Source organism: Gavia stellata, chromosome Z, assembly GCF_030936135.1.
Source record: "Gavia stellata isolate bGavSte3 chromosome Z, bGavSte3.hap2, whole genome shotgun sequence".
NCBI lineage: Eukaryota > Metazoa > Chordata > Aves > Gaviiformes > Gaviidae > Gavia > Gavia stellata.
The window spans coordinates 26790239-26803254 of record NC_082637.1 but is presented as its reverse complement, the minus strand read 5'-3'; the positions used below and the strand labels follow the sequence as shown (position 1 = coordinate 26803254).

General features: G+C 37.8%; 1 protein-coding gene across 2 annotated transcripts in view; it reads left to right on the top strand.

Moving 5' to 3' along the window:
• Positions 1-7670, top strand: part of SCAMP1 (secretory carrier membrane protein 1) — a 47076-nt gene extending 39406 nt beyond the window's left edge. For both annotated transcript variants that reach the window (XM_059833298.1, XM_059833297.1), the window contains 3 exons: positions 800-901; positions 2765-2882; positions 4703-7670. In XM_059833298.1, the coding sequence (XP_059689281.1) occupies positions 800-901; positions 2765-2882; positions 4703-4867 (385 nt within the window). In that variant the 3' untranslated portion in view covers positions 4868-7670. The remainder of the gene's footprint in view (positions 1-799; positions 902-2764; positions 2883-4702) is intronic.
• The last annotated feature ends 5346 nt before the right edge of the window (positions 7671-13016 follow it).

The window sequence follows — 13016 nt, the reverse complement described above, 5'->3', positions numbered from 1 at the left end:
TCCTACTTACATTTTCAACTTTTGGTCTGTTGCTCAGCTGAAGATGAAATAGTTATTGAACTGAACTGGTTGAATACATAGAAATTAACAAACTCCCTCTGAAGGAAGAGCTATTAATGGCAAAATCTGGTTCTGTGAACTAAGTGATTTCTGCTTTCTTTAAAACTCTGGTAGCAAGCATATCACATGATCATTAGTTTTGATAGTTGAGATTTTGCCTTTACATTTATATTTGTTGGTTTGTGGTTTTGTGGGGTTTTTTTTACTTGCAGTCTTTGTCAGGCTGGCATTTTAGTAATTTAAACAGCAAACCTATTTTGTATATTTTGCTTTTAAGCAACAGCTGCTTCAGTATTCTGGTCTGCACTATGTTTCAGTAATTCCATATTAGATTTTATTTCCTTTTACAAGTAAAATATTTTCTTCCCATCCTGCCAGCACTGTGAACTTCAGTCTGAAGGTGGAGCAGAATTCTGTTCTTCATACATTGTACCAAAACTTCCACATTTAGTCTAAGAGGCCCTGCTGTATGCTGAACATAACACTACAAATAGAATCTTGCTGCTATTCTCACCTCTGTTAGAGGTGCAGGTGGCAAAAATACTATATTAAAATATTATCTATTGTAAATAAACACTCTACAAAACCACAGAATTCCTGATACTTCAAGTTACTGTCAAAAAATGAAAGCACTTTTCCTCTAGTTAATACAGAAAAAATTTTTAGCTTGATACTACAGTATTTGCAAAAAGTTATTAATTTCCTGGCTGCTTTAATCTTTTTTCCCACCCTCTTTCAGGAGTGACAGTTCATTCAGGTTCTTTGTGTTCTTCTTTGTATATATCTGTCAGTTTGCTGTACATGTACTTCAAGCTGCAGGATTTCAAAGATGGGGAAACTGGTGAGTATTCTGTTTGCTGTAGTGTTGTACTGTCTGTAAGACAAACACTCATATTTGATATAACAACTGCAATACAGTCTGTGTTTTTTCAAAAAAAATGTTTGTTCACTGGGATTGTTACATTTAGCACTCAAAAAAGCATTTTTGGAGTGCTTTTAGCTAGGAAAAGTGGGTGAAAAACATCCCAAGAGTGTGAGGTACTTCTGTTATTAGGCTGGTCAAAACTTCATCCTTCAATGTAAACCACTTTGAACTATTCTTTTATACATTACCTCCTCTATTTTGGAGGTGTGTGGAGATGTTGTTTGCTCTATATCTAAGATAAAGACATAAGCAAAACTTAGAGAAAATGAAAATAATTTAGACAGTAATACTATACTGTTTGCATATTATTTTGTATCAGTTATTTCTAATTATATTAACATACTTCTTATTAAGCGAATTTATGGCTAAAATTTGAAGAATTACTCAATAATGTATTTGCGTGAATATAGTGGTTTATCTTTCATATTATTTGAAAAGCTCATTTGTCTGAGTCAGCTCCTTATTCTGTAATAGTTGATTTTTCTTTTTGATACTTGTGAGTATATAAGCTTTTACATGAAGCTTTTATGTATATTATCTTTTATTTGAGTCTTCAAGGTCTAATATTTAGATTTTACAAGGAAAAGCTATTGGGAATCAGTCACCATCCTTGGGAAAAAACAAACCTGAATTAATGAAAAGCATGGTTGTAGTAGCCAGCTGGTAGCATGGAGAGCTATGACTGGCAGGACTGTAGCTGGGTAATGGCACTTCTCTGTATCAATGCTTTTTGCTGCTAACCTCCAAACATACCTAAGGCAGACAAAACAGCATTGCTTTAGAATTGTAGTATAAGAAAAGATCCTGTTCTATTATTTTTGCTCTTGAATCCACTATTTTGCTTTCTCATAGATACATTGATTGACATTAATAAAATAAAGAAGTATTTTAGAGGGCCAGCTCTCCAAGTATGTGGAGTGTGCTTTTAAGGATACTTGGGGAAGCGGTACGAAAAGTAGTCAGATCATCAGAAAGTGCTAATCACAGTTTGGATTTTGGAGTTTTGTGGTGGAGTCCAGTTGGACATAGGGAATATCAAAGCAATTTGAAACAGGTAGAGGAAAATTTTAAGGTCGTTTGGGTTTACAGAAATTTTCTGCTTTTTCTTCAGTGGAAGAATCTTTTTCTGTCTTAATGTTTTTATTTTTCTTAAGGCAACCTGCTTGTTGTGGTTTCAAGTTTGATACTGTCTTTTTCTGTTGGTGTTCCAATTTTGAAGAATGGGGAAATGTTTGAAGTAGATACTGATATAGCAATTTTTTCTATGAGTTAATCTGATGCTATCTACTTCAAAAAATTGTCACATTAACCACAATTGAGAAATCATCACTGTATGGATACAATTAAATGAGTCTTCCCACATAGAAGCTCTGTCTGTGTGGTATATTTTTGTTTTACATTTACAGAAGTTAGAAGCTATCTTTTTAGGGACATTTTCTCTTCCATGAAATCATGTAGTCTTCAATCAGTCTGAAATGACAGTATGTCAAAAAAACCCCAAAAGGTGATGAGCAACTCCAATTTCTTCACAATTCTGCTCAAGGATTATCATCCTTACTACAGTGTTTCACATAGTTTCACTGTATGCACTGGGAAAAATGGAAACTAAGCTCTAAAAGCTTATTATAGAACTGAAATATGCTTATGTAAAATTCCCGTGACTTTTTCTTAAAAAATATTCAAAGTTGATCAGAACCAGGAGGCTATAAAACTTCCCTTGATGTGGTTGAATGGTTCATGTGCTGTGCTAGTAAAGTTTGTCCTTTCTTTTTCCTTCAGTGGGTGGATTTCATCTCTTACTGGTCTTAATAAGAGTATTCCTGTTGGCATTATGATGATAATCATAGCTGCACTTTTCACAGCATCTGCTGTTATCTCATTAGTTATGTTTAAAAAGGTAAGTTACATACTATTCCCCTCTTCTGTTTCCTATGTTTGATCTGGGTTTTGCTTTCCTGCTTCAGACAGGTACTATCTCACAAAGTAATGGGGATTAAATTATATTCTTGGGGGTCTGCCTTACCTATTAACTGTACTTTTTTGCTTATACTGTTGTGGAGTTACAAAATGCTGTTTCTACAATGCACATATGTTCTGCAAACTAACATGGGGAAGCATAGATTTGAATAAGGGAAATTGGGAGGCAAGCACACAATGACAGGGTAGGTGAATGCACTGGACACTATGATTGTACCTGTAGATGCCAGGTGGTAATTTTCAAACCTGTGGTGATTCATCAGGCTGAGTGAAGTGGGATTCAAATGACTGCTAAGTTTCATCTCTTAGCAAAATCATTGCCATTAAAATCAATAGAAGAGGGATATGCCTGGCACCTCAGAAAAGGATTTTTATTTTTCTGCTTCTATTATTTTAACATTTTGTTGACAATAAATGATTGCATGGCATGAAAGCTCAAAGAAAGATGCTTTTTTCCCCTTGGTTCCTTTTAGAGAATTTCCATCCATAAGACAGAAGTTTAGATTCTAATGTGCTAGTAAGTTTTTGATGTTGCTTAGATAAAAAGTAACAGAGAATTGTGCTGATGGTGTGCTGGCAATTCTAATAATTCAACCTCAGTTACTCTTCTGGCCCAAACTCTTCTGGCCTATTTACAGTAAGCTAGAAATTTTAAGCATTGCCTGGAGATGGCCCTTCTCCTTATTTGTTTTCTGAATAAATACTCAGGTACAGGAGAAAGAAAACGTCAAGAAAAATGTGTGGTGGAGCATATTTTTAACACTCTTCATACCACATGGATCTGGATACTTTTCAAAAACCTGCATATTCATATGTGACCTGGTGTACCTTCATGGATGAGAAATAGTCACTTTCATAATAAAGAAAAAAGTTACAACATTAATTTTTCTGCTACACTTGAATGAAAATATCTTTGCAATATTATTTGACAACTTTATTGTGACTTGATTGAATATGAGTTGGAAATAGCATTTTAATTTTAATACTCAGGTAACTGGAATTTACTCAGGATTTGGTTTTTTGCTGTACTAGAGATTATACGCCATGTTGTTTAGAGTGTTTGTTAAGTCATATTGTTTAATACCTCTGCTTATGCAGAACTATTGGTCATCACACTAGTTTAGCAGATACATATCTGCATTATTAGGATATTTTATACTTTTTAATATTCAGTCCTAGCCTAGCTTGTTCTTGTAACCATATCAATCAGAGAAATTAAAATGTTTGTAAAAATTGATGTAGAAGAAAGTTCACCAAAATCTTATTGACATAGTGGATTCGAAACTACTTTTTTGGTTTTGTTCCCTGTTCATTTTTTTAACATGCACACTTACTCACTCTTTTAATGAGTACAAATTGTATGCAGGTTGAGACAAAAGACATTTTTGCAAGCTGTGAGCCCTGCATTATGCTAAAGATGCAGCCTGTTTGTGTATTTAAATATGTTATTTCAGACAGTAGACAACACACACATTTTAGTAAAGACATATAAGCCCTTTCTCAACTTGCAAAAAATTTCCAGGTATTCCTACAGTGAAACTGCGTGCAGCAGGGCAATCAAAAGTTGTAGGATTTGTGGGAAAAAAAGTCCGTTCGCTTATTTGTGGATCCTCCCAAACACATGAGCAGACCAGATTTCCCCGCCACACAGCTCTGCTTCATGTTTGAGACTTTGCTATTAAGTCTACCAAGAAATGGAAGGCTCAGCACTGTTTTTTTACTGCTTTTCCACCTCCCTAGGTGCATGGTCTTTACCGCACGACTGGTGCTAGTTTTGAGAAAGCGCAGCAGGAGTTTGCAACAGGAGTGATGTCCAACAAAACTGTACAAACAGCTGCAGCTAACGCCGCATCAACAGCAGCAACCAGTGCAGCTCAAAACGCGTTCAAGGGTAACCGAATGTAGAGGAATGTACAAAGTCATCACAGTTCTCTTCGATTGTACTTTATTTTGCAGTCACTTACTATATTCCCTAAAAGCCTAGATCAAAATTCACACAGCATGTTTGTCTCTTCTGCAGCTGTGCATGGGTAAAATGGGAAGTGTTTGGTTTATTTTATTACAAATTTATTTATTTTAAAAAGATAACCATTCTTTGCCCTTTTTTATGGAGGATAAGTAATTTCAGCAATTGGCCTGAGAATGAATTGTGGTATGTAAGGATCAAATAAATATATTATGAATTTAGAAGGTTTTTTAGTGGTTCACTCCAGTATTTTTTTTAACTTCAGGAAAGCACTTTGGATCAATTGTTTTTCTTCCTAAGAACTGTTTTCCCTATTTCTTTCTACTATAAGAAGTGGGGTAGACTGGAAGATACGTAACGTTAGGTTTGGCTACTGCTTTTGCAATTTCAGCGGCTGCTGGAGGACAAATACAAGTAGGGTAGATATTACAAATTCTTTTCTTGGGTTTTTTTTAGGATAAGTCTTTTGATATAAACCTGTAAGTTTGCATGAATACTGTTGAGTTACCAGATCTTGTTTAACTAGTGTTTTGGTCTAGAATTTACCTGCGCCACTTTATAATTATAGCATTTGTTTGTATCTATTTTCATGAAGTATTCTCTACCTGTGAGAAATTACTATGGTGCACAAACATTCTCTGTAATAGAATGTGTAATGCAGTGTACAGTTTAAGGAAGTTGACTGATGGTTTCAATCACAGAGCTAAATGATTATATATTTGCTATTTTTAATTTCAGTATTCATGTCTTGGGGTAATAGTCTTGCTGGAAAAGAAACCAATATTGACTTTTAGAACACTAGTAGTTTCTTGCCCCCCTCCCCTTTTTTACGTGCAGTGGTATTTTTGTTGTATTTGGGATTTTTTGGGGGTTCGTTGGTTTTTTTTAAGTGTAGATCTGTGTTTAACAGTGGTACTAAATTTCTAGCCTAGTCAGTCACTCTGTTTAGTGCTTGTCCGAAAACCTAAATACGCAGTATTTAATTTTCTAACAGGAATATTGTTTAAAACCAAGCTTTTTAAGCAATGGCATTTAACAGATACTTGAATTCATTTTAACGTTAACTCAGCCATCTCTGTGATGTGATTTAAGCTGGGGGAAAAAAAGCTTTTAAACTATTTTGAGTTGGCAAAGTGAGACATTTTCATCTTTAACAAAGTTAAATTTTAACTCATTGAATTGGAGGCCTAAAAGGTTAAACTGGTGCTGTGGACGTGGACAATCCATAATGGTACATACCATCTTAATATTCTAGAATATAATCATGTCTTAGCATAACGTCATGTTTCTCTCCTTTGAAGACTATTTATATTCTTGGATTGCCTTATGAGTCTTACGCAGAATATTTGGGCTGTTTTTTCAAACTCTGTTTCAGAAGGTGCAAACAGGAAGGACCACATCCCACAACCTGTATAAGCATACACTGTGGCTGAAATGAATTCAGCTCTTAAGGTGAATCACCTTCAGTGAGACAGCATAAAATTCGGAGGCCCCACCATGTTCTGATGTGGACCAACTGTCATAGATTCTTTTTCACTACACTGTATTCATAATAACAGAAGAGCATTACAAAAAATAAAACCCTTAGTTAATCCCTGGGTCAGTATTGTACTGTTGGCATGAAGTCCCTATTAGTCTCCTTTCTTTTACTAATTTCTTTAAATCCAACTTGAATTTGGATAAATATAGTAGTTTCACCTATGCTGAAGTTCATATTCATGAATATACTTGCTTCTAAATGTTCTCTGCATCATAAAGTTAAAAGCAATTTAAATATTCTGTGTAATAGGGGCTCTAAAATTTCATAGTAGTGGACATGCTAGCGTTGAACTTAAATTTGTGTGGAACATTATTAAAAGCTTTCCAGATAAAAGCCACCCTTTTCTGTTGAGATCAGGCATCATCCTTCTAGCAGCTGTATATCAAGATTATTCTTTTCATCATCTTTTAAACTTAACTTGAGGGTTGTATCTAGGAACTCTACTATGGATTACTTTAAAATCTAAATTTAAGCAATTCTCTTGGTATCTTATGAATAGGAATCCTAGGGACATCATCCTTGCAACTTAAGTTGAAGATTGCATACTAACATACATTACCACAATATATTATGGAAAAAACCATTAGGAATAAAACCTGAATTTGGCAGGTAGATTTTTTTCCCAAATGTTTAAAGGCTCTTTGAGAAAACATAATTAATGTTCTATGTATAGGGAGTGTTGATTTGTAACGTCATGGGTTGAATGTATGGATTTAAAACTCCTAAGTGAAATTCAAGGTTCAGTTACAAGTGAATTGTTTAAACCAGAAATCTCTGACACTTTGCAGCCCAAAAGGGAGGGAGGAGTTTAGCTTTGCAACAGAAGGCTGATATTTGTTAAAAATATTTTGTACCTAATGAAAACTAGATTTTATAGTCTCTTATTAATTAATCAGAGTATGGCACCCACTTAAGTTATCATTTTGTAGTATTGTGGCAAATCGAGTACAAAGTATGAAGTTTAAACACTGGAATGTCAGTAGTCATTGATCTGTAATTTAGGAGCTGGTTTTATTTATCTGAGGGATGTTTGTATATTTTGTAAATTACTAACAATGCTCTGCCGTCCTAGTGAATGTCATGGTTCTGTACAAATGCACTTCTTTTGTTCCTCTGTTGCATGTCTGAGTAGTTACGAAGTTTTGTATATTTATTGTATTAACACTGTGTCATAGAATAAAAAAAAAGACTTTTTTCCTGGGTGTTTGCTCTGTATAGTTTTGAACAATATAGGGATTTTTCTTCTAATGGTCAGGATAACGTACAGGGCAGATGATCTATGTAAAAGTCTCACTTGTTTTTTATAATTCTGTATATAAATGCTGTAATTCTGCTGAAATGGGAAAGCAAAATGTCCACTATCAAAATAACACATTAGGGTATTGGGAATTAGTCTACTCAACTGTTACAAAGACGATTCTTAAACACTTGCAGCCCACTTTCTTGTGCTGTAAACTCACGAGGGTTAAAATCTAAACATGTTCTGTCATTACTGAATTAAATTCTACAGGTATTAAGTGAATCCTAAAACACTATTGAAAGTAAAACGAAGTTGCTGAAAACAGCATTGCTTTGGTAGTGTTTATTTTCCTGATTTCTGCATATGAATTGACATTTCTGTATCACTCCTGTGTCTTGCTTCTCCCTTTTTTTAGGCACTATCACAGTCTGTTGACTTTTTTCATATAATATCAACTGTAACACCTGTTCTCTAGTACTGAATTTATTACTGGGTTTTCTTTGAAAGGCAAAATGACTTCATCTAGACCACTGTGACATAGTTAACGTTTGCACACGTACAATACAGAAAACAGTGCTCTGACATACAGACAGGATTATTTTGGGAGATAGCAGACACGAGTTTTTGAAGACATTTGCACATGCATATATCATTTAGTAGTGAAATTCTTTATCAATGTGATCTGTTTCTTTGCAATATACAGATCTAGGATGGCAGTGGCAGCAGACTAAAGGAACAGTTTCTGTATTTTCTTGTAAATGGTAAGCACAGTTGTGCAGCATGATCCAGTCATGTTTTATGGTTAGAATTATTAACACAATTTAAGTGCTGTTGTAGGGAGGTAATTCCTCTGGTTTGTTGAGGCTAGTTTTCCTCGAGAAGTTGTAAGCACAAAATTGGGAAGGCATGCACACACAGAGAAGACAGCACAGGGAAAAGAACTGTGATTAAAAATACTCAGTTATACTTCTGGAAAGGTATTTCTGTCAAGGAAAAGGCATGCACCTAGAGCATTCTGGTTATGAATCAGTAGTAAGGCACAGTGGATCCGATAATTAAAACAAATGTGCGTTAGGTTTCACTCAGTTATATTAAAATGTGTAAGAACTAGTTTGTACTTTTTTTTTTTCTACAAATGAAATTTACGTGTGCAAGTAGCTTTTATTCTCATCAGTAGAAAAGAAGTGGTGCAGATTTCTGACCTCAGCAGCAGAATACTAGTTTAACTTTATGCTAGGATTAAACTAGATAACCATGTCAGACACTACCGGGGGGGGGGGGGGGAAGTGTTGATTGGAAGTATGACTTGGGGATGACGCTGCCGTACATTTTGTTCTGGAAAAAAAGACATGTCCAGCTGTTTAATGGATGCATATACTGCTTGTCTAAAATGTGCTTTTTGTTGGATGAATGGATAATGATTACACCAAACAACAGTGCTTTAATTTGTTTGTTTTACCATCTCACAGTACACTTCGTGCTGGGATGTGACTAAGTAATGTGTGTATATAAAAAAGGTACTGTCTGGCTTCAGCGAGTGTTCCTACACATTGCTGTTACATCATTCAGAGGTGCAGGAGAACACTTCAATGCAGAGGAGTTGCTGCACAAAGCGATGAAAAGACCAGGTTTTACTTCTTCATACCCAGTTTGGGAAGGGAAACTTTCAGCTGGTGAGATGGGAGATTTCGGAGTCTGATTTTTGATGATAAAGCTGGAGGTTGTGTTAGTAATTGTCACTGTGCTTGGAACAGCGCTAACGTAGGCCTGGAAAACACAGCCTGCTTTAGAGTCCAGTCACTTGTGGCTGTTCACTCGGCTTTTCTGCTTTGCAAATGTGTACAGGTAGAGCTGGGTAGTATATACTGGCTGGAGCCCAGGCCATTTTAAAAAACAGCTGCCTCTGACCACTCATGCCTCTGTGGCATCAGCTGCTCTGCCACTGTTCAGCTGACAGTGCTGTAAGTAGATTTTTACAATGTTTATCACGTAATTAAACAATCATCTATCATTTGAGCTGTAGTCATTGCACTCATGCCAATTTGCCATTCGTTGCCACATGCACTCATGCCATGCACTCATGCCACACGTTGCCATTTTGCAATGCAGGGCTGTTGTCGTTGCTATGCATGTATTTTTCATGTTTTAGAGAAAAAAAGTGGATGTACTGGGCTGGGCAGTGGGGTGATACTTTTTGTCCAGGGTAAGAGAGCAATTGGAACTGGTCAGAACAATGTGATTAAATCTGGAATTATTTTTTCTTTACCTGTCTCGGCTAGACCAAATTACTGATCCCACTGCATCTGAGTGATACCTAAAGCTGCTTAGGGACGCTGATTCCTACACTCTCAGAATGTCACTGATACAAAGATACCACAAATCAAATAAAAGGCATCTGTTTGAAAACAAGCTTTCAGCGAAACACAGGAGCAAGGCAACATCTTTATATTCCTCTCTCTCTGCTATTAATAATCACAGAATCACAGAATCACTAAGGTTGGAAAAGACCTGTAAGATCATCAAGTCCAACCATAAAAAAAAAAACCACAAAAAAACACACACACCAAAAACCAACCCACCCAACACCATGCCCATCAAGCCACATCCCACAATGCCACATCCACACGCTCCTTGAATACCTCCAGGGAGGGTGACTCTACCACCTCCCTGGGCAGTCTATTCCAATGTTTCAGTACTCCTTCAGTAAGGAAATTTTTCCTAATATCCAGCCTGAACCTCCCCTGGCGCAACTTGAGGCCATTTCCTCTTGTCCTGTCACTCGTCACTTGGGAGAAGAGACCAACACCCACCTCACTACAACCCCCTTTCAGGTAGTTGTAAAGAGCGATAAGGTCTCCCCTCAGCCTCCTCTTCTCCAGGCTAAACAGCCCCAGTTCCCTCAGCCGCTCCTCATCAGACTTGTGCTCCAGACCCCTCACCAGCTTCGTCGCCCTTCTCTGGACACTCTCCAGCACCTCCGTGTCCTTCTTGTAGTGAGGGGCCCAAAACTGAACACAGTATTTGAGGTGCGGCCTCACCAGCACCGAGTACAGGGACACGATCACCTCCCTACTCCTGCTGGCCACACTATTTCTGATACAGGCCAGGATGCCGTTGGCCTTCTTGGCCACCTGGGCACACTGCTGGCTCATCTTCAGCCGGCTGTCAACCAGCACCCCCAGGTCCTTTCCTGCGGGGCACCTTTCCAGCCACTCGGCCCCAAGCCTGTAGCACCGCATGGGGTTGTTGTGGCCAAAGTGCAGGACCCAGCACTTGGCCTTGTTGAACCTCATCCAATTGGCTTCGGCCCATCGATCCAGCCTGTCCAGATCCCTCTGCAGAGCCTTACGACCCTCAAGCAGATCAACACTCCCTCCCAACTTGGTGTCGTCTGCAAACTTGCTGAGGGAGCACTCTATCCCCTCATCCAGATCATCAATAAAGACATTAAACAAGACCGGCCCCAAAACTGAGCCCTGGGGGACTCCGCTTCTGACCGGCCACCAACTGGATTTGACTCCATTCACCACAACTCTCTGGGCTCAGCCGTCCAGACAGTTTTTTACCCAGCGAAGAATGTACCTGTCTAAACCACGGGCCGCCATTCTCCAGGAGAATACTGTGGGAGACAGTGTGGAAGGCTTTACTAAAGTCCAGACAGACAAAATCCACAGCCTTTCCCTCATCCACTGCGCGGGTCACCTGGTCATAGAGGAGATCAGGTTGGTCAAGCAGGACCTGCCTTTCCTGAACCCGTGCTGGCTGGGTCTGATCCCTTGGTTATCCTGCACGTGTCCCATGAGCGCCCTCAAGATGAACCTCTCCATAATCTTCCCCGGCACTGAGGTCAGGCTGACAGGACTGTAGTTCCCCGGATCCTCCTTCCGACCCTTCTTGTAGATGGGCGTCACGTTGGCAAGCCTCCAGTCATCATATACATAAACTTTCTCATTGCATCACTGTGCTAAACCTAGCTGGAGCTTGGGGAAGAAGTTACTAGAACACAGAAATCTGTAATAATTCACACCATTAGAGAATTGAACTCTGTGTTCCCTAATGCCAGCTCCATTAAACTTACTGAAAAAGGGAGGTAGTATTTTTAGCTATATAAATTGGTACTTCATTTACTTTATAGGTACTATATAAATCGGTAATTTATTTTGGCAGTATTTTGTACTTGTAGAATTACAACTGCTGTATCTATACCTGCTTTGAAATCCATAAAGATAACTAATGTGGTGGCTGCATGGAGTGGCACCTATCCCCTAACTTCTTCTGGACTGTATGTTTCTAAATGTTCCAAGTTTCAACCAAGAGGTACTTCTTGGAAGTTCAGAAACTGTTAGAAGAGTAATTAAACTAAATGCAATTAATTACATGCAAATGTAATAGAAAGGGACCATAGCAACGGTGAGACAAAAGTGACATCCTGACTTTTCTTTAAACTACTGAAAGCCTTACTGCTGCTTCTGCCATAAATCTGCTTAAAGAACAATATGTAACGTCTCTCTACTGTTTGTCAAGTCACAGGTGAAGGGTAAGACACATCGTGGCAACCACCATTTTAAAAGTCTGTGTGATTACACAATATTGGTTTTACAACCTTTGCTACTCCTTTTCATGAGAAAGGAACTGCAGTGCTTTAGCTGCAAAATGAAAAACATTTGTCAGACAGATATTCAATTAGAAAGTATCTTTAATGCAACCTTATTGTATAAGATGTAGCTACAATTTCAGATGACATACTTTTTCATCAGCGAGTGGTAATAATTGTCAAAGTCAGATGGAAATCTGAAACACTAACAACATCAGTGGGCTGGGATCTTAAATGCTATTAAAGCTACAATTAAAGCTACCTTGCTGTGGCTCAACTTGTCAAATGTTTGAATTAAGGTAGTCAGACTCTTGTTAAAGTTTGAAAACTCATATTTTAATTGAAATTTAGATTAAAAATAACACATTAGGTACATCATTCATGCTAACAAATGTACATAGTGGTGACTCAAGAACAGAAAAACAGTACCACAAATAAACCATGGCTCAAAATCTACGCTAGCTGGGTTGCCACAGCAGCTCCTCCTATAGAAAGCGGCTGTGGTGTATATGTTACTGCCATGCTCTGCTTTTGTCTCTTCCTGGAGGTAGGCACCAGTGCCCACTGCTTCCAAGGAAGCCTTGAACTCCTCTCTGTTTACCACTGGGACGTGAGATACTCTGATGTGGGATAACAATGCAAAATGGAAATGATTTGGCTGAAAAAAAAAATCTCAGAATCTAGAGAACTTTATTGAGTAAAATAGATACAAAG